Below are 24,911 nucleotides of genomic sequence, written 5' to 3' on the forward strand. Positions count from 1 at the left end.
CAGATCAATTTGCTTCTCCTACAAGCAGCCATGCCAAATTCTGCACTGTGAAGACCCTCAGAAGCACAGAGCCTGATTTCCATTTCAGCAGGATTAGGGCCTGAAATGAATCTATGCAGACAGAGCTACCAAGGCCAAGTGCCAAGACATCATCTTCTATTCAAGCTTAAATGATTTGCTTTATAAAGGCTTCTGCAAAATGTATTCATGAGTGGTACAGGAGAGCTGCAAGTGTTGATGAAATGTAAGTTTATGGAATGTATGAATTACTTTAAAATAGCTCTGTTCCATAAGTTCCTGATAGGCCAAAGCTGCTTCTAACAGAACCCATTTTGCTTCTTTCCCACCCTCCCTCCAAGCCTTTCTTCCTTCCAGCTGAGGCAAAGTATTCCTCTGCCTGTGTACAGACAAACTTAGAGAAAAGTGACATTTATACTTCTGCTACAAACCTGAAGTTTCTGAGCAAAGACTGGGGGGTTCTTTTCTGCTAAGTCAGGCTCTAGATATTCAGACTGATCACACAGTGAGGTTTTCTTAGATATCCTATTGAGAAGAGCATCAGCAGAGACAAAGGAGTCTTCAGGAGATGTCTGAAGGGTAAGGAGGATACAGAGTAAGCAACAGAGGTTTGCAACCAAGATAATGCCCCAGTAGTGCAGGCCACAAGCAATGTCTGTACCTGCAGATCTTTGACTCCTACTCATTTCATGCCCCAATGAAATCCCTTTTGAATACAAGACCCAAAGGTTGAGAGACAAACACCAAGAACAGATCCCCCCGAGTTTAAAGGGCAAGTAAATTTTCCAAGACTGAGATGAAGTAAGTAAGATCAGGACCTCTAAAGAGAGGGCTCTCAAGCCATGGAGTCTCAGTACTGCCACAACAGTTTTCCAACAGTTGCCATGGCTTTTGTTCACACAATAGCCCATGCTCAGTTCAGGCATCTCTAAGGCAGCTCAAAAGCTCTGAAGGCCACCAAAGCTGAGTGGGACCTCAGCAAGACTCTTTCTGGCAGTCTTTACAGCAAGACTCTTTCTGGCAGTCTTTACAAAGCCTTTTGTTGCCTACTGGAGATAATCTCTGTTCACAGTTATGTGATCAGGATAAATACCCAGTGTGAGGGTGGGCAGAATTAGAAGGACAAAAAGAAGGTTCCATCAAACTGCCTCCCCTGTTTTGGTCCTCCCAAAGGCCTTTAAGTAGCAGGTGGAGTTTTGCTTCACTTTGGAGACTCATCTTGGCTACCTCTTCAACCACAGGAGAAACTGCTGCAGGAAAATGATTCCCAAACTGTTATACCAAATTACTTACTATTTCAATAGCCTCTGGGGTTGTTCCTAGGGTCATGGGCTCCAGGTCTTTTTGCTTGGCCTTGTCAGGTGGTTGTAAGTGTGCCTCTTGGCTGGCAGCTAGGACTCTGGAAGCCGGGTGTTGTATTTTCAGTCCAGAGGATTGCTGGGACTCAGGGTCTTCAAAACTTGACCTGGAAAAAGATTGTGTACAAGATCCCAGAGTGGAGCACAAAGCACCTAAAACTCCACTAACTAAATCCTTGCTAACTAAGCAAGCCCTTGTGTGAATGCATATAATATGTACATGCAGGCTGTTCCAGCTCAGCTTTGTGTCATTACACTTCAAAACCCTCCCCAGTATCTTTTCATCAGAGGCATCCCAGCAAATCCCTTTCCATCAGAAATGTTAAGCACGTTTCCAAAGCATTTCTCACTTGCCTTTTGACCCCTTTCTCACTGTGACCTCCATCTCTCCCAGCAAACAACTCTTCCCAAGTAGAACAGATGTTCTGAACAAGCACAAGTGTTTGGAAGTAAATACAACCCCCACATCCTGTTCTTATGAACCAGAGCCCTTGTTCAGAAAGCCTATCTAGGAAATGCCAAGTGAAAAGCTGCAATTAGGAGGTTTCCAGATGAACACAAAAATTACCTCAGCACCTGAGGGAAAAAAATGTAAGTAAGAAGGCATTGTCTGGTGCAAGAGTTGCCACTGTGACTCCATTTAGCAAGAATATGAAGGAGAAATGTTCACAGGCTCACAGGATGTCAGGGGTTGGAAGTGACCCTAAGAGATCATCCAGTCCAACCCCCCTGCCAGAGCAGGACCACATAATCTAGCTCAGGTCACACAGGAACACATCCAGACAGGCCTTGAAAGGCTCCACAGAAGGAGACTCCTCAATCTCTCTGGGCAGCCTGTGCCAGGGGTTTGGGACCCTTCCAGGAAAGAAGTTCCTCCTTGTGTTGAGGTGGAATCTCCTGTGCTGCAGCTTCCATCCATTTCTCCTTGTCCTATCCCAGGGAGCAGTGAGCAGAGCCTGTCCCTCCCATCCTGACCCCCAGCCCTCAGACATTTATAAATATTTATTAAATCCACTCTCAGTCTTCTCTTCTCCAGACTAAGCAGCCCCAGGTCCCTCAGCCTCTCCTCATCAGGCAGTGCTCCAGTCCCCTCATCATCCTCTTTCTCCAGCAGATCCCTGTTCCTCCTAAACTGAGGAGCCCAAAACTGAAGGCAGTTTGTTTGTCCTTATTTCTCCCTCTCTGTAACTCTCAAGAGTTAGAAAACTCCCCTGCCTGTGCCCTCTCTTCTCTATCATATGTGTACACAGATGGGAATCTATTTTTAAAGCAAGTAGCTCTGCAGCACAGAGGCAGAGGGAGGACAAAGTCGCCTGCGTGGTGCTCTGGTGGCAACCCATTTCCCACTGCTGAGCTGCCTCACAGCAACCTACCCTGAGCAAGGCGTTGTGGAATCAGAGAGCCTGGTGGCAGGAGATTTCACTGGGCTCTCCTGCTGGGCATCAAACATTAGGTACAAAGACTGCTTCTTCAGGGTGCTATCGTCCTGCTGGCAACAGGAAAGAAAGAGTCATTAAGCAACTCAACTGTTCTCCATTAAAGCTAATTCAGGCCACTGAAGCCTTAAGTGACCAAACAACTTGACTCAACTAATAACCCAGGATCTATGCTGACTGATGGTCCCTCTAAGGAAGAAGCTATTCAAGAGCAAAACGTAAACGGTTCACTCTTCATATTGCCTCTTCTTCCCCCAGTCTGGGGTTAGTCAGATTTCTTGTCCTGCCTGGCAGGAGGCAGCCCTTGACTGGAAATGTTACTACAATAATCATTGAAGCTCTTGAGCAGTTGAAGCACCTGCCACGCGTGCTTGACTCTTCTGACTTCCCTTGTGGATACAGCCCCACTGGGTCTAGTCAAGCTATAGAATCATAGAATCAACCAGGTTGGAAGAGACCTCCAAGCTCATCCAGTCCAACCTAGCACCCAGCCCTACCAGTCAAGTATTTGATTGAAGCAGAAGTCAGGTAAAACAACTGATAATGCCTATTACTGCATTCTATATTTCACACTCATCTTGTGTTCTCTCCTGATTCCCCTCCATCTCCTTCAAAATCTTACTCTCAGTTCCTCAAAACAGCTGCTGCAGACAGCTCTACACCTCTGGAAATGCTGATTAGCTTTGACCCCTAGAAAGAACTACTATCATGCTAGCTTCAAAATAAAATAACTACATGGATCAAACTCTACAGGCTAGAGGATGACAAAGCACATGCAAATTACCCCACTTATGCCCATTTAAAGCAGCTGGGTTTGCAAACCTGCTGCAGGCACAGCATAATTAACTGAAGGCGTAGAGAGGCTGATGGCACTATCAGGACTGTATATTATGACATGGGAATGCAAACGAGTGGAAAGGGAGGTGAGAACTTACAGGCACAGAGGAGCCTATTTTCTCCATATATTCTATTTCATATGAGTTGCCATATTCCAACTCTGCAACAAGAAAACAACAGAAGAAGAGCCATTAAATACATGCCATGAAATTGCTTTGGCAGATGTAAATGAGGTCTTATTTACAAGGGCCACTCCCACTCAGCTCAAGACTTTGCTGTGAGGTGTTAAAAAATAGAATATACAGAGAGAAAGCAGAAGCTGCACTGATTTTCAGCAGTGAGTGCATGACACACTTCAGGCAAGTTAATTTGCCTGGAAAATTTCAGCCTGAATGATATGCTAAAGATTCTGCCCCAGGGGTCAGGCTAAGAAGAAAGTTTCAGAGCCCAGATAACATTTATCACAGCCAGCACATGCTTCAATAATTGGGATTCCTGGTACCAGTTTCCTTTAATGTGTGCAAAAAAAAAAAGATGGAAAAATCTGTTGAGAAATGAAGTAATTTCTATTTCTTGCTGATCACACAACTGTTAATTAAGAAGGGATCTTCTGCTGTGGTATCTATCCCTTCAGAATAAAAAGGTACCTAAAGTGTCTTAGAATAGAAGAGAATAGAATCAATCAGGTTGGGAGAGACCTCCAAAATCATCCAGTCCAACCTATCACCAGTCTGTATGCTTGCTGAGTAAGGGCTGAGACAACAGTTCTGCTTTCACACTTTACATTCAGAGGGAAAAGCCCAAGGCAGGAATAGCAACAAAGAGCCCTAAATCCAAACCCCAATAAAAGTGCAAATCTTTACTGCTGATTCTCTACTTCACATCTCCTAATTACACTGAGCATTTCCTTCCAGTCCACGCTCCATAACCAGCATTTCTTTCATAGAATAGAATCAAGAATTAACCAGGTTGGAAGAGACCTTCAAGATCATCCAGGCCAATCTAGCACAGTCCTGTCCAATCAACCAGACCATGGCACTAAGTGCCTCATCCAGGCTTTGCTTGAACACCTCAAGGGACAGTGATTCCACCATCTCCCTGGGCAGCCCATTCCAATGCCAATCACACTCCCTGGCAACAACTTCCTCCTAACATCCAGCCTAGACCTCCCTTGGCACAACTCAAGACTGGGTCCCCTTGTTCTGTTGCTGCTTGCCTGGCAGAAGAGACCAACTCCACCTGGCTACAACCTCCCTTCAGGTAGTTATACACTACCTGGGTTTCCAGTCCATGGTCACCCAGGAAGATAAAACACAGTGAAATGGAACAGAGAACATCCCTTCCTGCACCCAAATAAAAGCAAAGACTCTGGTCAATGCCACCTTAGTTTAAAAACTCAAACTGTAATTGATTTGTCCTAGTGCTGTCTTCTGCTCTGTTTCCACAAGTTAACTCAGCAAACCATTTCTATCATTTCATTGCCATTACAGCTAAGTTCCAATGTCACACTAGCACTGGCACGAGGACAGAAGCCTGTGACTAAACTCTCCTAGGTGTGGGCAGCCTTGCAAAAGTAGGGCTTCTGCTAGGAAGACAGCAACCAGCATTGAAACTCTGCTAGTTTGAAGCTAGCTGGGATATTTTAGTGAGGAATTAGATGATAGGCTGTGAAAAGGAAACAGTGGTGATGTCTGCTTCATTCAGGCTTGCTGAGATGGCTAAAAACAAGAACATAAATACAGATAACAGAGTTGCTCTCTCTGGCTCTGTCTGCCTCTCTTCTCTCCCTAACCTGCTGTCTGTGTAACTAATCTGTCTGCTTCCTAACCCCCCTGGCCCATTCCCCAAACTCACCTTGAACATAAGGCAAAGTCTGGGATAAGGTAGATGGGTGGAAGGGAGATGGAAGGGTGGTTGGGAGCCCCTCCTGGGGACTCTGCTTTCTGGGAGGGCTGTTGTGTTCCTGTATTACCTTTTTAACTTGTCTGTTTCTGTCTATAGCTGTAGATATTCTAAATACCTGCTTGGACACTGTGCTAAGCTGTAAATATAAGGCTTCATTCAATTTTCAGATCATCTGAGTCGAGCCTGGGTGATTTTCTTACATGTGTGTGGGGCAGGTAATACCCAAACTGTCACAGAAACATTTGCTCTTGCAAAGCAAACCAGCCCCTTACCTGTGTTGTCAAGTATAAAACCTAAAGAAGGGGGCAATGTGAATTTGGAAGGCTCCTTTTGTTTCTTTTTTTTTCCTTACTGCCAAAAGCACAGCAGAGTACCCATGCTATGATTCCACAAGCCTGGCTTTTATCAAACCACCACTGAAGGGCAACAGCCACAGGCTCTCAGTACCTGACACATGAGAGATAGAATCACAGAATCAGTCAGGGCTGGAAAGGACCACAAGGATCAGCCAGTTCCAACCCCTCTGCCATGGGCAGGGACATCTCACATTACATCAGACTGTCCAGAGCCTCAGCCAGCCTGGCCTTAAACACCACCAGGCATGAGGCTTCCACCTCCTCCCTGGGAAACCCCTTCCAGGCTCTCACCACACTCATGCTGAACAACTTCTTCCTAAGATCCATTCTGAGTGTACCTATTTCCAGCTTTGTTCCATTCCCCCCAGTCCTATCACTTCCTGACAGCCTATAAAATCCCTCCCCAGCTTTCTTGTAGCCCCCTTCAGATACTGAAAGGCCACAAGAAGGTCACCTCAGAGCCTTCCCCTCTCCAGACAGAACAGCCCCAACTCCCTCAGTCTCTCCTCACAGCAGAGCAGCTCCAGCCCTCTGCTCATCCTCATGGATGGATGTCTCTGGACACCTTCCAGCACATCCACAGCCCTCTTGTCCTAAGGGCTCCAAAACTGGATTCCAGGTGGGGATGTCACCAGTATGGAGCAGAGGGGCAGGATCCCTTCCCTGGCCCTGCTGCCCACACTGCTCCTGCTGCAGCCCAGGCTCTGGCTGCTTTCTGGGCTGCCAGAGCACACTGACAGCTCAGATGGAGCTCCTCCTCCACCAGTTAACAGTAAACCACCTCAGTGAAGAAAATGCTGCAACAGCAGCTCTTCACCTTTAAGCTCCTGGCACTGTAGGTGACTAATAAGGAGCCAGCTCTGGGTATCAGAGGCAAGCTCTTCCTAGGGGAAGCAAAAACAAACCCAAGCGATGAGATCTTGCTGCAGAAGGTATCCAATCCCACCTAAGGGCAGCCAGGGCCTTGAGGCTGCCCCTCTGCACTGCAGGTATCGACAGGTGGCCCAGTGAGGTGTGCCAGGAAGGTTCACGGGGCAGGTTTAAGAGCCCAGGGAGCAGTGCAGGCACTCCCGGGCAGGAGACGCTGCGGCACTGTCCTCTGCTGGCACAGCTGCAGCTCCTGCCCGCCCGCAGCGCTCACCGCAGCCTGGCCACGGGGCAGAGATGCATTCAACTCTGCTGACCTACAGCAGGGCACAGAGGGAAATACTGCAGCAAGAAACAAAAGGAATGGCACGGGTCGCTGAGCACTCCTTCAAATCATCACCCCCCCAAGTTTCCAGTGTAATTAGTCTCCATCTCCTCTAAGGCATCGTCTCCCCTCCAGACTATGCCCACTGAACACATCTGGTTGGAAGAGACCTCCAAGCTCATCCAGTCCAACCCTGGACCCAGCACTGCAGGCTCAGCACCAAAGCAGGCCCCTAAGCAGCAGCTCCACAGGCTGCCTGAACACCCCCAGGGAGGGTGACTCCAGCGCTGCCCTGCGCAGCCTGGGCCAATGTTTGAGAACCCTTCCATTGAAGAAATATTTCCTGGGATCCAGCCTGAACCTCCCCTGGGGCAGCTTGGAACCATTTCCTCTGCTCTTGTCCCTTGCCACCGAGGAGCAGAGGCTGCCCCCTCCTCGCTGCAGCCTCCCTGCACCTCTCTACATTCCCAATCAGAAACGCCCAGGACATCCCACCCAGCAAGAGAACTCTCTTTTATAAGCACATCCAACAGACTTACTAAGTGATGTCCTTCAACTCGGCCTGCAAAGAGCTGCAAGGTCACATCGGAGTTCTCTGCCAACTGCTGCTGCTTGTTTCTGGCCTGAGCAGCAGGGAAGTGCAGCAGTGGTGAGCAGGGCAAGCAACAGGTGAGAGCTCAGGTCTGGGCTGGCTCAGCGCCTGGACTGCACCTCCGCAAAAGCCGCCTTAGCTTACAGGGTAACACACCAGAGGCTGGGAAGGGGAACAATATTCCCCCTCAGAAATAGCCCTGGAATTGCTCAAACATTTCTCCAAACCCCAGGAGTAAGACTGACAAGGGGGGGAAAAAAACCTACCAACCAAACTATTGTTAAGAGGTGTGAAAAGTGGAAGCATTGTTGATTATAATTAGCAGGTAATCTGAAACTCCAGCTACACCCTGCACAGGAGACAAGACAATTAGCATTTAATTAGGAGCTTTGCTCACTTTCTTCTACCCACTTTGACAGCTAAAACGATCGCCTTAGAGTATCACTCACTATTCTTCTGTTCCACTTTGTCCCTCAATTTCCATTTTACTGGATTAAGGGGGAGGGGGCAGCTTATTTTCTAAGAAGCATTTATTTTCTCTTTAAAGCAAATCATAGAATGAACCAGGTTGGAAGACAGCTCCAAGATCATCCAGGCCAACCTAGCACTCAGCCCTATCCTGTCAACCAGACCATGGCACTAAGTGCCTCATCCAGGCTTTTCTTCAACACCTCCAGGGACAGCCACTCCACCACCTCCCTGGGCAGCCCATTCCAATGCCAATCACTCTCTGCCAACAACTTCATCCTAACATCCAGCCTAGACCTCCCCTGGCACAACTTGAGACTGTGTCCCCTGGTTCTGTTGCTGGTTGCCTGGCAGAAGAGACCAACCCCACCTGGCTACAGCCTCCCTTCAGGTAGTTGTAGACAGCAATGAGCTCTGCCCTGAGCCTCCTCTTCTGCAGGCTGCACACCCCCAGCTCCCTCAGCCTCTCCTCACAGGGCTGTGCTCCAGGCCCCTCAGCAGCTTCGTCACCCTTCTCTGGACACCAATGTCTAAAGCTTGCCATCTGACAGTACAGCAAAGAGGATTTATCCAGCCTGGAATACTTATCTGTACACAAGATTCAGCAGACCTCCAACAAGCCTAGGCCACGCATGGAAGCATGTGCATGTGAACATGAACTCTAGGAAGAAGTTCTTGACAATGAGGATGGGGAGACACTGGACAAGGTTGCCCAGGGAGGTTGTGGATCATTGAATCACAGAATGTGATCTGATCTGAATCTGAGCTGATCACATTCTGTGATTCTGTGCCCCACAACCTCCCTGGAGGTGTTCAGAACCAGGTTGGGTGAGACCTTGAGCAACCTGTGCTAGGGAGAGGTGTCCCAGCCTATGGCAGGGGTTTGGAACTGGATGATCTTTGAAGTCTCTTCCAACCAAAACCATTCTATGATTCTTTGATCACATTCTGTGATTCTGTGCTCCATAACCTCCCTGGGCAACCTGTGCCAGCGTCTCACCACTCTCACCACTAACATCCAGTATGAATCTCCCCTCTGCCAGTTTAAACCCATTCCTCCTCATCCTTTCATTACAAGACCTTGTCAATAGTCACTCCACAGCCCTCATCTAGTCCCCCTTCAGATACAAGGTCTCCTCCAAGCCTTCTCTTCTCCAGGCTGCACAGCCCCAACTCTCTCAGCCTGTTCTCATAGCGGAGCTGCTGCAGCCCTCTCAGCATCTTGGTGGCCTCCTCTGGACTGGCTGCAACACTGTGCTGGGGGCTCCAGAACTGCACACAGGACTGGGGTCTGTGTGGTGGGGTCTGAGGAGAGCCAAGGGGCAGAATCTCCTCCCTCGCCCTGCTGGCCACGCTGCTTTCGTTGCAGCCCAGCACAGGGTTGCTGTGTGCATAAAGACACCTGGATCCTAGGACCCTGAAGGGGAGACACTGTTCTAAGGGTCTTAATGCAGCATGCAAACCTTGGGCAGGATTTCAACCTGCAATTTCTCCCCTTCAAGCTAGAGGAGCAGGCTCAGGTGAAAGCAGGAGTTCAGTGACTCCATCCAAGAGCACTAGGCAAGAGCATCATTCAGGCCCTAATCTCCTGTGAAGGCACAGAAGAACAGGCAGCACACCCTGACGTGCAGCACATATGCAGCTAACCACACAAAGCAAGCAAAAGCCTTTCTCTGAAGGCCTCTTTCATTTAAGCTTCCTCTCTGCTCTTCCTTGAAAACTCCAGGTTGAGGTATCGGGGGGTCTCATATTTGGCTCCCCCATAATTGCCAAGCTGTCCAGACTGGTCCAAAGAGCACTTCCCAGGATGCCAAATTACTTCAGCTTGCATTCAGCAAAAGACATGCCAAGGCCTTCAAACCAACCCAGCCCATTCTCCATGAACTAGGAGCTGGCTGCATCGAGTCCATACCTGTGGGAGAATTCTCCCGCAGCAGGACATGAGCTGTAACCATGAGAGCTTGTGATGGGAGAATGTCCTTGAGCTGGAAGCTACAGTGAGCAATCCACACACACCTGCAGGGGGCTGGACATGCTGGCCCCTGGGGCAGACACAGTTCCAGGGGGCTGAGCCTGCCAGCCCCCTGGGGTGTGAACCACAGGTTGTTTTGGCACAGGGCAACCTATGTGCACCTTGCACGTGGCTCTGGGCCCATCTGTACTGTCCACTTGTGCCAGCCTCAGGCTGACTCCACACACCTCCTGTGCTAGTTAGAAGCAAGCTGGAATGTTTTGGCAAAAGAACTAGATAACAGGCAGTGAAATGAAAACAATTGTGTCTCCTTCTCTCACAGTCACGCTGAGAGCTCTGGGAAGAAGTAAAACTTTCTCCATTTTGTCTTTCACTTATCATAGAATCATAGAATCAACCAGGTTGGAAGAGACCTCCAAGATCATCCAGTCCAACCTAGCACCCAGCCCTAATCAATCAACCAGACCATGGCACTAAGTGCCTCAGCCAGTCTTTTCTTGAAGACCCCCAGGGACGGTGCCTCCACCACCTCCCTGGGCAGCCCATTCCAATGCCAATCACTCTCTCTGGGAAGAACTTCTTCCTAATAGCCAGCCTATACCTACCCTGGCACAACTTGAGACTGTGTCCCCTTGTTCTATTGCTGGTTGCCTGGGAGAAGAGGCCACCCCCCACCTGGCTACAATGCCCCTTCAGGTAGTTGCAGACAGTAATAAGATCACCCCTGAGCCTCCTCTTCTCCAGGCTAAACAGGCCCAGCTCCCTCAGCCTCTCCTCACAGGGTTGTGCTCCAGGCCCCTCACCAGCTTTGTTGCCCTTCTCTGGACACCTTCCAGCACCTCAGCATCTTTCTTGAATTGAGGAGCCCAGAACTGGACACAGCACTCAAGGTGTGGCCTGACCAGTGCTGAGTGCAGGGGAAGAATAACCTCCCTTGTCCTACTGGCCACACTGTTCCTGATGCAGGCCAGGATGCCATTGGCTCTCTTGGCCACCTGGGCACACTGCTGGCTCATCTTCAGCTTACTATCTACCAGCACCCCCAGGTCCCTTTCCTCCTGGCTGCTCTCCAGCCACTCTGTCCCCAGCCTATAGCGCTTCTGCCTTTGCCTTCAGACCTGGTCACATCTCATTAACCTTGCTCCTACTAACCTTTCTCCCCACCCTCTTGGCCGCACCTCTCTTCTTCCTGACAACTGGGGTAAGGTTGAGAGGGCCAGGGGAGGTGTTGGGGTGGTTTGAAAGCCCCTCCTGGGGACTCAGGTTTCTGGGAGGGGAGTTGTGCTTCTGTATCATTTATCCTTTGTATATTTCTGTATATAATTGTATAGAACTGTATAGATTGTAAATAGCTGCTTGTAAATTCTGCTAGCTGTAAATAAATTGCTTCATCTATATTCCCAGGGTCCCTCTGAGTTAGCTGGGTACCTACAAAGTGTGGGGGGGCGGGGTAACCCCCAAAACCATCACACCTCCTCTGAGCACTATATAAGAGGCTTCACTACCCTAATAAAGCTGTACTGATGCATAGAAGCTGCTGAGTCGAGTTGCCAGTACCCCGACCTCGCCTCTCACCAGCCTCCGGACTCCGACACATACCCTCTGCAGGGGAGCTGAACTTGGTCTCATTGACAAACGTAGACAGGTCAGAGGGCTGTGGGTAGTCCTGCTTATCCGTGTTCAGGTCCACAGTCATGCAGGTCCACTTCTGACTGGTCACTGTAGATGCCAGTTTCTCCTCATCTGTGGCATGAACCACCGCGGATATGACCGGAGGTGTTTCTGGAGTAGGCAGCGGAGTGGAATCCTGCAGCAAACGAGTGCCAATTAATTCTCTTCTCTTCTCTTTCATTAGCACTGTGAATAATTAACTCTGAATTGCTTTGCATGCTCACAGGCATCTTTTTAATTCCACGCTCTTTGCTGCAGCTCTGTGTAAAGCACTTAATGAAAAATATTAATCTACTTAATTTAGAACTCTGCTAGCAGTAACCTGTCCCAGCACAGCTCAACTCTCTCTGATAAGCACTCACACTGCAAAGCTGCCTGGCTAATTAAGGGAGAAAGAAGCCCTTTCAATCTGCCAGGCACTTGACAGAAGTGGCACACATCACTCATGACAGAAGTCTCTGACTACCAAAAGTGACTTTCTAGGCTTCCCTCATCGGAGCAAGTCTACCTAGGTCTGCAAGGTCATGAACCCTTCCTTCACTTCTGTGCTGTCAAGCAGCACAAATAAAAGGGTGGGATGGATAACAGGAAGATGAGTGGCAGCACGGAGGAGCTGCACCACATCAAAGCACTTAGGGGCTTTGTAGACAGAGCAGCTTTTGTTAACTCCTCTTCCCAGAAAACCGCCTGCCAGCGGCTGACAACAAGGGACAAAACCATCCAAGCACACGTGTTCCTGGCAGCCCAACCCACCTGTTTTACCTCTATAGCCCACCAGTTTGCTGCGTTTAAGTTTCTTCCTTTCTAATCTAAAAACTCCAGTGTGGAGAGCTACATCTGGTTCCTTCAGACACCTGCATAACTCACCCAAGCTGTGCATTCACAGCACTGCTCCACTGGAGCACAGGACTTTCCACAGCACCTTTACTAGTAGCCTACCTGGAATCTGCAGAGTTAAAACCAGACCTAACAGATACTGTATGCAAGCTTCTAGAGATCAGATGGTTAATATCTCGTGATTCCAGCCCAATGTGCCATACCTGGACACTGACACATTCTTTTTTAACTTCTACAAATCAATTTATATACAGTCATATAAATGGAATTTCACTTTTCCCCCCCTCCACCTTTAGGAGACAAATGACATGCCTCAAAAGAAGGCAGCACTTTACCTGGGAAGGAGGATCTGAGAGCGGGGATCTTTTTGGTGATTTTTTCACCCTAAATGTATCACTGAAAATAAAGTCAAAGCCATTAATGTGGGAATAATCACCAAGACCCAGGTCATTTCACACTTAGTAAGAGACAGCCACAGACAATGCAACCTCTGTAAGCCTCTCTGCTTTAAAGTCCCATCCTTAAGCAGCAGCAGCACAGAGAAACATGCCAGGGGTGAATGTTGCTGTCATGCACTTGGAACGAACCTCCAGCCCCGGGAGCTGAGGGAAGCAGGACTGCCATATTTTTCATGTTAACTACTGACACAGCACAGAGCTGCTGCTTGATTGCAATTCAAATGCTTGCTCCACCACGGCCATCCTCAGTGGCCTCAAGCAAATGACTTCAGCTTCTGTCTGCTTCAGTTTCCCCACTGAGAATTAGGTCTCAAGCACATCTTTACCTGAGAATTCAAACTGTGATGAACTTGAGCATTCAGCTCCAAAGACTCCATGAATCATGAAGACAAAAAACTGGTCTGCCTTGGCTGAACTGCCTCTGAACAGCAGAGGCAGCTGCTGCTGCCAAGATGCCAGAACAAAGCTCCTGACAGGAGTGCACAGAGCAACCCTCTGGAACACAAACTCGACCAATACGGCAGTGCTGCTTCCAGCTGCCCTGGCAGTGCAGACTGGGAGCACAGACACTGCAGCCCTTCCAGCTCCCACAGGTTCCAGCCAGGCAGGTGGAATGAAGGACATAGGCTGTGTCTTGGGGGAGAGTCATCAATTTGCCTTTACCTTCACTCAGAATTGGTTACCAATATTTAATAACCAATTATCTACCTGCTCTCTAGGCGAACACTGCCAGATCTATTCAAACACATTTATGTTACTAACTAGAAGGGGGAGGGGGAAATCTGTCAGCAAATTCATTGATAAAGACTTTGTGTTTGAACTGAGATGCAGGGGCAAAGATTCCTGCCCACCAGCTCGTCCCTGATCAATGATGGCCACGTCGACACCAGAAATTATCGTGGCGGGTTTCACTTGGCAGAGGATAAATCAATACCACATCCAGAGGGGAAAATAAATTGGATGGCTCAATATTGGCATGGTCAATGCTGCTAATCATCTAGTTATGAAGCTGGAAGTAATTAGGACAAATTAGTCCTTTAAGAAGGAGCAATATTTGAGGCAGTGTTTATGAAGGCCTGACTGTACAATGTTATGGTACCAAAAAATACAAGTTTCATATTTCAGCTCAAGAATACACCTATAAAGGTTTTAAAAGAGGATCTGCTTTGATAGGCAAACAGGTAATGAGGGATTGCATTCCTTGGAGTCATGCACAGCCAGAAAAAGAGCTGGTTTAGGAATATTATGTGAAGCAAAAATGGAAGAGCCAACATAAAAGCTTTCATGCTCAATAGGAACTGATCATGCTGCAAAACAAGTAAGTACAATTCCAAAGCAAATAGATCAAAGAGGAAACTTGAATGGTTAGCTTAGAATTACTTACAACAGAGAACACACAGACATCACATCTTCTACCATCCTAAGACAAAGAAGACAAAGAAAAGAGAGACAGACAGAAGGAACTGACAAAAAAGATTAACCTGCAATATTAATGTTAATGTGTTAAGGCAATCTCATCATGCACATTTGCTACCTCTGTAATCTTAACCTCTACTTAGATTGTTAAATACATGGGGAGGAAAGAAAAAAATAATCCATCAAAAGCCCTGAAATGTTTTCAAATTCAATGTTCTACTTTGGACAAGTTTTATCTCACAAAATAGACTTTTCAAAGCTGAAGTCTGGGAGCTAAGTTCCTTGCAACGTGCTAACTGTCCTTGCCTTCCTGGTGGCAGGGCCCTGCTTGCTTCACCACACACACTGTTTGGTATTACATGGGATGGAAAACTCTTCTTGAATGGCAGCTCGAGGGAAGAACAGAGTGATGCAAGGGCTGTTTTGTTTTTCCATGCCTGCTGGTTTGTTGTGACAGTACAGATAAAACCCATCTCTGGAGGTGTTCAAGAAAAGACTGGATGGGGGTGGTGGAGTCGCCGTCCCTGGGGATGCTCAAGGCAAGACTGGATGTGGCACTTGGTGCCATGGTCTAGCCTTGAGCTCTGTGGTAAAGGGTTGGACTTGATGATCTGTGAGGTCTCTTCCAACCTTGGTGATACTGTGATTAGTGCCATGGTCTAGATGACTGGATAGGGCTGGGTGCTAGGTTGGACAGGTTGATCTTGGAGATCTCTCCCAACCTGGGTGATTCTATGATTCTATTTCATGTCTCACTGGTTCACAAACCAGCCTCTACTGGTGTGACTATTTGATCATCTGAAACAGGACCAAATTCCCAAGGTGAGGTCACAGACAAATTGGCACAAAATCAGTTATATTTAGACTTAACCAAAGTCAAAGCTACGCTGGGCCCCGAGACTTCAAAAGGCCAACTACCAGAGCAGTGGCCCAGTCTGGCTTGGTGCAGCCCAAGCTATAACCAGGTGGAGGGAGAGCATGCCCAGCCCCTGGCTGAGTGGCTACCAACACACAATGTCACTTTCCTTTCTCTAGTCCAACGTAGGCTGGGCAGAGCTGTGCTGAGGGCAGCCCAAGTGTGGCCTTCAACTTACGTTTTCAGTGGCGTCTTCTTCTTTTTGGCAGGTTTGCTCAGGCTGTCTCCTTCAGTTCCATTTGTCTCGTTGGCACTGGCTGGTATCTCAAAGGAAGCTGGAGATTTGGAGGGTGAGCTGCCTAGCTTAGAAGAAGACTTAAAAGGGTCAACAGAGTCCTCACACATGTCCGGCTCAAAGCTGTACGTTTGCTGAGGCAGTTTGGGCGAGTCCTGCATTTTTGTACTTGATGAGAAAGGGTCAAAATTGGGATCATCCCACTTGTCAATATCAAAAGTGTAAGAGCCTTTTGTGATGGGGATCTCGTTGGGGTCAGTGGGTGCCTTGGTGGGTGTGGGTGGAGCACTGTCAAGCTTGTCCACTGCTTTTTTAGTCTTTGGCCTCCGTAGTGGCATTTTAGCACCAGGCTTTTTACCTGCCTTTTTGGGAGGAGGAGTGCTCTCCTGCTGCTCTTCACTCACCCCTTTTTCTTCAGAATAATCAAACTCCAGCCTCACTGCGATGCCTTTGACCGGAGGATCCTCCTGGCCCCCGGTGTCAGGCGGAGTCACCTCCCCAGCCTCTGGGGCCGTTGTAAGAGGTAGAGTTTTCCTACAGGCAGGGGGAGAGTTCTGCACCTTGCCACCTCCAGCTGCACTAATCCCTTCACAACTGTCTGGACCCAAAGGGTAGGATCCCTCAGGCACAGCTGGGGCCTCCTGTTTCTCAGCAGAGATCTTAGAAGGTTCAGTACATTCAGGTTTTACCGAGTCAGCCTTTGCCTCTGCTGTCTCCTCACCCAGGGCACAAGCTGCTTGGCCAAGGTCAGACGGTTCTTGTGGCGTCTCCTTCACTGCTGGAGCATCCAGAGCTTTCTTTGCTGTCTGCTTCTTTTTGAAGGAAGCTGGTCTGGGTTTCTTTGTTCTCTTCAGAGTGCTGGAAGCACTACTTGAGCCGGTCCCGTAGGCATCCGCTGTCGGCGCTAAGGTCTCGCTGTTGCCAAGGTAAGCCGCTCCATCGAAATCCCCAGCTTGCAGGCTGAGAGAGCGAGACAAGGTGGACTTGGAAACTGGGACTGAGTCAGTAGACTTCCTTCTAACATTCACTTTGGGGTCACGATTCTTGGAGTCTGGAGAACTTGGTCCTAAGGCATGGAGGGAATCAATCAACTCAATGTTATCGAAGTCCAAGTTGTAAGTCCCACTGCTGGCTATGGGCTTGTCCTCGTCGAAGACGGTGGAAAAGGAATGGGAAGGGGGTCGGAAAGGGCTCTCTTCAGCTGGCTCACCCTGTGACACATCAGTTACAGCTACAGCTTCTGGACATAGCCCTGTAGAAACAACAGGAAATTCAGTCAGTTTTCAGGCTGGAGCTTGGTAAGGTTTGCTAGAACCCAGCACTGCTGCAAGGGAAAAAAACAAAGGGGTCAAAAGCATGCAGGTGGCTTAAGTAATAACTAAAGCACACACAAATCAAAGTGGCATTTCTGTAGAGTAACTACATCACAGGGAAAAAATAGTTCTCTGCTCTCCAGAAAAGGACTCAAGGCAAGCTCTGTGAAGATACAAAATACACATTTGCCTCTAGAGCACCTCAAAAACTAATTACCACTTCAAGGGATGGATATTACTACACTGCACTACAGCAGCGTGCCCAGGTGGCCAAGAGAGCCATTAGCATCCTGGCCTGGGTCAGGAACAGTGTGGCCAGCAGGATAAGGGAGGTTATTCTTCCCTTGTACTCAACACTGGTCAGGCCACACCTTGAGTCCTGTATCCAGTTCTGGGCTCCTCAATTCAAAGAGATGCTGAGGTGCTGGAAGGTGTCCAGAAGAAGGGTGACAAAGCTGGTGAGGGGCCTGGAACACAGACCCTATGAGGAGAGGCTGAGGGAGCTGGGGGTGTGCAGCCTGCAGAAGAGGAGGCTCAGGCCTGACCTCATTGCTGTCTACAACTACCTGAAGGGAGGCTGTAGCCAGGTGGGGTTGGGCTCTGCTGCCAGGCAAGCAGCAACAGAACAAGGGGACACAGTCTCAAGTTGTACCAGGGGAGATCTAGGTTGGATGTTAGAAGGAAGCTGTTGGCAGAGAGAGTGACTGGCATTGGAATGGGCTGCCCAGGTAGCTGATGGAGTTGCAGTGCCTAGAGGTGTTGAAGCAAAGCCTGGCTGAGGCACTTAGTGCCATGGTCTCGTTGATTGGATAGGGCTGGGTGCTAGGTTGGCCTGGATGATCTTGGAGCTCTCTTCCAACCTGCTTGATTCTGTGATTCCACGGTAAATATGTCAAGAACAAGAAAATCCAACCATCAAGCACTTCAGCACTCACATTTTCTACTATTCTAAAAGGAGTTCACAGAATTCTGTCAGACCTCTCATGCAGAAAATTCCCTGTAAAGTGACTGGTGCTTCAGCAGTTCCACGTTGAGCTGAAGTTTTGCTTCTCATGGGCTATTTTGAGCAATTTCCCAGAGGAACACAGCTTCCTCTCCACAACCCAGCAATGCGAATCTCTCTGCCTCCAGTAGTCAACATGCTCCACTTTGACCTCAGTTTATAATGAGACATCAATCACTGAGGGTTTTTTATTAAACAAATGACAGCAAAGGCAAGAAAATTAATCAGAGTGCTGCACAAACAGTCTCAGCTGAAAGCCTCCCTTAGGAATGGTGGTGAGAAGCTCCCTGCAAGTTCTTCAAAGCACATTTCTCAAAGTGTGGATTCTGACTCGTCGCAGACTGACAGAATAGTGGGGGTTGGAAGGACCCCTGGAGATAACCCAGTCCAACCCCACTGTCAAAGCAGCAGCAGCCAGAGGAGGTTGTCCAGAACCACATCCAGGAAGACTGGCAGACCCTCCAGAGGAGGGGACTCCACAGCCTCTCTGGGCAGCCTGCTCCAGGGCTCTGGAACCCTCAAAGGAAGAAATTTTCTCTTATGTTTAGGTGGAACCTCCTTTGTTCCAGTTTGTGCCCTCTGCCCTTTGTCCTCACTGGGCACCACTGAAAAGAGTCTGGCCCCATCCTCTTGACAGGCACCTTTTAGCTATTGAGAAGATGCTCCCTCCCTGGAGGTGTTCAGGACCAGTTTGGATGAGGCTTTGAGCAACCTGTTCTAGTAGGAGGTGTCCCTGCCTATGGTGGGGGGGTTGGAACTGGATGAGCTTTGAGGTCCCTTCCAACCTGAACCATTCTATGGCTGCAACTGGATGAGCTTCGAGGTCCCTTCCAACCTGAACCACTCAATGATTCATTCTGTAAGAACCTCTCTCAGTCTTCTGCAGGCCAAAGCAGCCCCAGGTCTCTCACTTTTCCTTGTCAGATAGATGCTCCAGGGTTAGCCTGCACATTGCACACCAAACCAGAAAAGGAAGGACACCTCACAGGAACACTTCAGCATCACCACTCACGGAGCTCCAGCGTGCCAGCAGAGTACAAATGTAGGTCAGCAGCAACTAAAAGGGAGATCTGAACAAGAAGTTGTCTGCAGTTATATGTTGCTTTCATTCCAGCAGGAGCCAAAGGCTTCAGCAGGATGGAGGACCCAGTGTTCAAAGTCAGTACAAACAGGCATTTAAAGAGAACAGAGCAAACCCAAGGCCCTGCAGGACTTGGACTGCAAACGACAGGCTGGGGATGCAGAGAGCAAACACAAAGCTTTCAGCCCCTCCAAGCTAAACTGCATTCAAATTTGGTGTGCTCCACATAGTGCAGAGCTTTCATCTTCCCTAATTGCTCATTCCATGACTTCCTCCTGAACAAATCCTTTACTTAGAGATAACTGCAGTGTGGCTCAAGCCACTACTGCAGTATTTTTATTGTGCCTTTGTGAAACAAGCTGGGAAATCCTCTCAACACCCATGGCTTTGTGGTAGTAGGGAAATGCTGCTGCTGGACTCCTCTGGCATCACAGTGGAACTTGCTCCCTGCTTGTAAGGACAGAACTGCTAGAGAAGGTAGGGACAGTACTGACTAGGGCAAAGCTTTATTACTGCAAAGAGCCATGAGGCTCAGGCTCCCCTGGCATTAGCAGCACCATCTGTCCTCACAGACCACACAGTGAAGCAACCTATGACTAATGACAGTGTTCTTATCACAGAATCACACAGTTGTTTCAGTTGGAAAAGACCTCTTAGATCACTGAGTCAAATCATTTACCTAACAGCACTGTGGCATTAGGAGGAAGTTGTTGGCAGAGAGAGTGATTGGCATTGGAATGGGCTGCCCAGGGAGGTGGTGGAGTTGCCATCCCTGGAGGTGTTCAAGCAAAGCCTGGATGAGGCCCTTAGTGCCATGGTCTGGTTCACTGGATAGGGCTGGGTGATAGTTTGGCCTGGCTGATCTTGGAGGTCTCTTCCAACCTGGTTGATTCTATGAAACCCTGACCCCAAGTGCCACGGACACAGGTTTCTTGAACACCTTCACTGCCTCCTTGGGCAGCCTCTGCCAATCCCTGACCAGCAGCAGAGACTTTTTTCCTCAGCTCCAACCCAACCCTTCCCTGGTGCAATTTCAGACCAGTTTCTCTTGTCCTATCCCTAGATACTAAGGATTGCAAGGGAACATTCTGCCACACAAGCTATGAAAAGTAAGGCAAGACTTGCCCTTGAGAGAGGCCAGCACAAGGTTTTAAATACAATTTATGCCTTTCATTGGCATCAAAAGTCACCCACAAATTACACCCTGAAGAGCTGCCCACAGATGTTTGGTTTTCCAAGAACATTCCAAAGCCATGAGTGACAGCAGGGAGACTTATCTTGCAGGCAACCCTTGAAAGAAACCTCCCATTTCATGCATAGAAAAAGAAGGTCCAAGGTCTGCTCCTTCCACAAAGTAATTTGTCTTAGTTCAAAGAACTTTTGTCCAGATCAGGCATGAAAAATAAAACTAACCCCAAAAGCAGCAACAGAGAAAACAGGACATCCTGTGTCCAGCTAGGGAGAGTGCTAAGCTGCATCCAGTTCTTGAGCCCCTGATCAGAGAATCAGTCATGGTTGGATGGGACCACAAGGATCATCTAGTTCCAGCCCCCCTGACATGGGCAGGGACACCCTACCCTAGAGCAGGCTGCCCACAGCCTCAGCCAGCCTGGCCTTAAACACCTCCAGCCATGGGGCCTCAACCACCTCCCTGGGCAACCCATTCCAGCCTCTCACCACTCTCCTGCTCAACAACTTCCTCCTCATGTCCAGTCTGAACCTACCCATTTCCAGCTTCACTCCACTCCCCCTATCCTGTCACTCCCTGATAGCCTGAAAAGTCCCTCCCCAGCTTTTTTGTAGCCCCCTTCAGATACTGGAAGGCCACAAAAAGGTCACCTGGGAGCCTCCTCTTCTCCAGCCTGCATAGCCCCAACTCTTTCAGTCTGTCCTCATAGCAGAGCTGCTCCAGCCCTCTGAGCATCCCTGTGGCCCTTCTCTGGGCATGCTCCAGCACATCCACATCCCTCTTGTAATGGGGGCTCCAGAACTGGATGCAATGAGATGCAGTTAGAACACCTGGAAGGTTTCTAGGTGTTTTGAAAGCATTTTTCCTCTCAAATGCCAACACATTCTCCTAGAGAAAGAGCTGCATTAGTGTGCTCTAGGACAGTTGAGCATTTCTGGTGGCTCTCTCAAACATAGAGCAAACATCAGGCTGAAAATAGAAAGGCTTAATGCTGCTGAGCTGGAAACAAAATGAAACACTCTTTTGCAAAACCTAGAAACAAACCATGACCACTTCTTGTAAAGCAACACATGGAAGAAATTAAATTCTAGTTGTGTTTTCTAGAGAAAAACAAACACTTGGAAAATCCATGCAGCATGTTCTGTTTCAGAGCAACAAGTCAGGAGACAAGGCCACTTTGCCTACAGCATAGAGCAACTGCAATCACCTAACATCAGGCATAGAATCATGGAACCATAGAATCAACCAGGTTGGAAAAGACCTCCAAGATCATGCAGGCCAACCTAGCACCCAGCCCTAGCCAATCAACTAGACCATGGCACTATCTTTGCTTGAACACCTCCAGGGACGGCAACTCCACCATCTCCCTGGGCAGCCCATTCCAATGCCAATCACTCACTCTGGCAACAACTTCCTCCTAGCATCCAGCCTGAACCTGCCCTGGCACAGCTTGAGACTGTGTTCTCTTATTCTGTCCCTGGGTGCCTGGCAGAAGAGACCAACCCCACCTGGCTACAGCCTCCCTTCAGGTAGTTGTAGACAGCAATGAGCTCTGCCCTGAGCCTCCTCTTCTGCAGGCTGCACACCCCCAGCTTCCTCAGCCTCTCCTCACAGGGCTGTGCTCCAGGCCCCTCACCAGCTTTGTCACCCTTCTCTGGACACCTTCCAGCACCTCAGCATCTCTCTTGAATTGAGGGGCCCAGAACTGGACACAGTACTCAAGGTGTGGCCTGAGCAGTGTTGAGTGCAGGGGCAGAATAACCTCCCTTGTCCAAACTCAGTTTATTTCACATTCCTGCTTGTTAGGAGAGCCCTTTGAAGTTATGAAATCAATTAGCAACACCACTTTGCAAATCAGTGTAAAAACACTTTGGGCATTTATTCTGGGAGAAAACTCTGCATATACAATTTATTTGCAACCTTTCTTTGTTAAGCTTCAAGAGAATTAAAAACAACAAACCAGAAGAATGTCTTCTGTCCCCAGGATGAGGTTTGTTTTTGTCTGGGTTGTCATCTCTCTACTGGAAAGCCTGACCTCAATTTCCCTGGCACCAGCAGGACCTGAACATAGATCTCCCATCTTCTGAGCAGTGGGCTGGAACGCACAGAGGGGACTCCAGCTCCCACAGCTCCCTGTGTTCATAATCTCAATTCAGTCATTAACTGGGGAGGGACAGAAGAAATGTCCTTCCCTAGGCAGGAATTCTTGGTCAGAAACAGAAAGGGCTTGGAGCATTTTCTGGAACAAAAGACCTGAGGACACTGCTACAAGAAGCTGATCAAACAGGCAGCAATAATTTCAAATCCTACCAAAATAAAAGTGATGCAAAGCACTCAGGAAGTCCTCTGCCTGCAGAGTACAACCCACGTTCCCCACAACAAAAGAAGCGTTTACAGAGGAGCGGGGAGGCTCATTACTGACTCCTCCTCAGGTTTAGAGAGAGCTTCCACGCAAGCTCTCTTAGTCTTCTTCCCCTCCAGACTCACCCGCAGACTGACTCCCCTCTTCCGCTCTGCTGCTGATGGACTGGAGCCACGCAGCAGGTTTTACCCCACCAGGAGCTGGCACAAGCCCAGGATGAGTCTAGCTGCATCTCGCTTTCATCACACTTATCAAGCCAGCGCTGAAGTCAACTTAATTAAAAGCTCTGCTCTTGGCTTTCCAGCAGTGGGGTCCAGCTGTCGCACTAACGGTATCAAGCAGCACAGCTGCATAAGTAATCACTGGCAGACAGAGATGAAATAAGCCTTTAAACACTTACTATGCTCCCTCCTTCCATGCACACACACGCTCCGGCACCAGCCTCACGCAGAAGACAAAGCCATGCAGCAGCTGAACCAGAAACCCAGCTGGACGTCACTGCCTCTCCCTGTGCCCGTGCCAGGCTTGCTTGCTTGCTTCCCTCCCTTACTCCTCTTCAATGCAAACCTGCTGGATGGAACCAACGAGGAACTCTGCTTTAACTAACCAGGACCCCTCAAGAAGGGCCTCATGCTCTTTGTCTCAGCCACACATCATCTTAGAGCAGCAAGACTGGTGAGGGGGCTGGAGCACAGCCCTACAAGGAGATGCTGAGGGAGCTGAGGGTGTGCAGCCTGTAGAAGAGGAGGCTCAGGGCAGAGCTCATTGCTATATACAACTACTTGAAAGGAGGTTGTAGCCAGGTGGGGTTGGTCTCTCTCCCAGGCACCCAGGGACAGAAGAAGAGGACACAGTCTGAAGTTGTGCCGGGGCAGGTTCAGGCTGGATGTTAGGAAGAAGTTCTTCACAGCAAGAGTGATTGGCATTGGAATGGGCTGCCCAGGGAGGTGGTGGAGTCGCCATCCCTGGAGGTGTTTAAAAGGAGGCTGGATGAGGCACTTAGTGCCATGGGTTAGTGAGAAGGCTTAGGTGATAGGTTGGACTCGATAATCTTCAAGGTCTTTTCCAGCCTGATTAATTCTGATTCTGATCTACGAGGTAAGCAAAGCACAGCCTGAGTGGCTCATAAAGCACAAAACATCTCTGAAGGGATGCAAACACCTGAGCTATGCTCTGAGCAGTGCTGATGGCTCTGAAAGATGTCCAGAACACAGGAATGCTTTGTGCTGCCCTCCTGCTCCTGCTGGAATGTTTTCAGCATTACACTTCTTTCCTCCCTCGCACAGATTACCCTGTTGTGTAACTTCATTCTGCATCATTTTGGGATGTTGAATACAGCCCTGTTACTTTGTGGTGACTTCCATCCCGTGGGCAGATCTTATTTGCAAGTGAAAATGCTTTAACAAAATCACAGAATGGCCTGGGCTGGAAGGGACCTCCAAAGGTCATCCAGTCCAACCCCCTATGCAGTAAGCACCCTCAACTAGATCAGGTTGCTCAGAGCCCTGTCAAGCCTCCCTGCCATGTAATGGCCTTGAAAACAGTTCACACTGACTGTGAACAGAGAGAGTCAGCCTCCTACTTTTCTTCAGAGACACCTGACAGAAAGGAGGGGGAGGTCTGGGATGGAGGGGGAAAAGACTGACATGTGCCAGGGAAGCACATGTGCAACTGAGGGTTTGGGGATGATCTGCTGCAGTAACTGAAAGCACACTCCAGTTCTGGTTAGCATATGCCTTCTCGTGCTCTCCCAGCACTTGTTTTGCAGTCACTAGATTACAAAAGGTTAGAAGGAGGAGAGAGGATGAAGAATACATAACAGTGTTTGCTCCAGTGAAGAGGGAACTGTAACAGCAGAACAGAAGGATGAGGATGTCTGGATATTTCATGTTTATGTTGTGGAATCAGTTTGTCAAGCATCTTTCTAGCTTCTTATAAACTCCTGTAATAAATCATGGTCTTAAAGAGCATCCCTTAATGCATAATTCCCAGAAATGCATTAGGTGACTCAGGCCATTTGTAAGACTCATCTGTCACTTTCCTGAAGGTTGCAATCAAAGCTGGGCAGACTCTGTAATGCACACACACAGCAGCCTTGGCACTGCTCTTTGTCCACTGCCATACACAGTCACTAGCAGGGTGGAAACTGAAGATTTAGAGCACTGCCTGGCAGTGTCACATGTCTCTCCAAATGAAATACAAGTGAGCTTCAGGCTGCTGACAGTAAACCCAGCTTTACGTGATGCAGCCAGGTGAGCAAGATGACTTGACTTAGGGATGGGGAAGAAAAGACAGC

The 24,911-nt window shown here is 48.8% G+C and overlaps 1 protein-coding gene across 7 annotated transcripts in view; it reads right to left on the reverse strand.

Annotated features, from left to right (window-relative positions):
* TACC2 (transforming acidic coiled-coil containing protein 2) overlaps positions 1 to 24,911 on the reverse strand; it is a 128,017-nt gene that overhangs the window by 29,286 nt on the left and 73,820 nt on the right. For 2 of the 7 annotated variants that reach the window (XM_064144229.1, XM_064144235.1), the window contains 8 exons: positions 15,611 to 16,919; positions 14,485 to 14,520; positions 12,978 to 13,038; positions 11,734 to 11,941; positions 3,748 to 3,809; positions 2,750 to 2,865; positions 1,312 to 1,483; positions 450 to 590 (listed from right to left, as the gene is read on the reverse strand). In XM_064144229.1, coding sequence (XP_064000299.1) covers positions 450 to 590; positions 1,312 to 1,483; positions 2,750 to 2,865; positions 3,748 to 3,809; positions 11,734 to 11,941; positions 12,978 to 13,038; positions 14,485 to 14,520; positions 15,611 to 16,919 — 2,105 coding nt within the window. The remainder of the gene's footprint in view (positions 1 to 449; positions 591 to 1,311; positions 1,484 to 2,749; positions 2,866 to 3,747; positions 3,810 to 11,733; positions 11,942 to 12,977; positions 13,039 to 14,484; positions 14,521 to 15,610; positions 16,920 to 24,911) is intronic. The other 5 variants (XM_064144234.1, XM_064144233.1, XM_064144230.1 and 2 more) reach the window with 4 other exon arrangements.

This window comes from Pogoniulus pusillus, chromosome 6, assembly GCF_015220805.1.
Source record: "Pogoniulus pusillus isolate bPogPus1 chromosome 6, bPogPus1.pri, whole genome shotgun sequence".
In the NCBI taxonomy this organism is placed as follows: Eukaryota; Metazoa; Chordata; class Aves; order Piciformes; family Lybiidae; genus Pogoniulus; species Pogoniulus pusillus.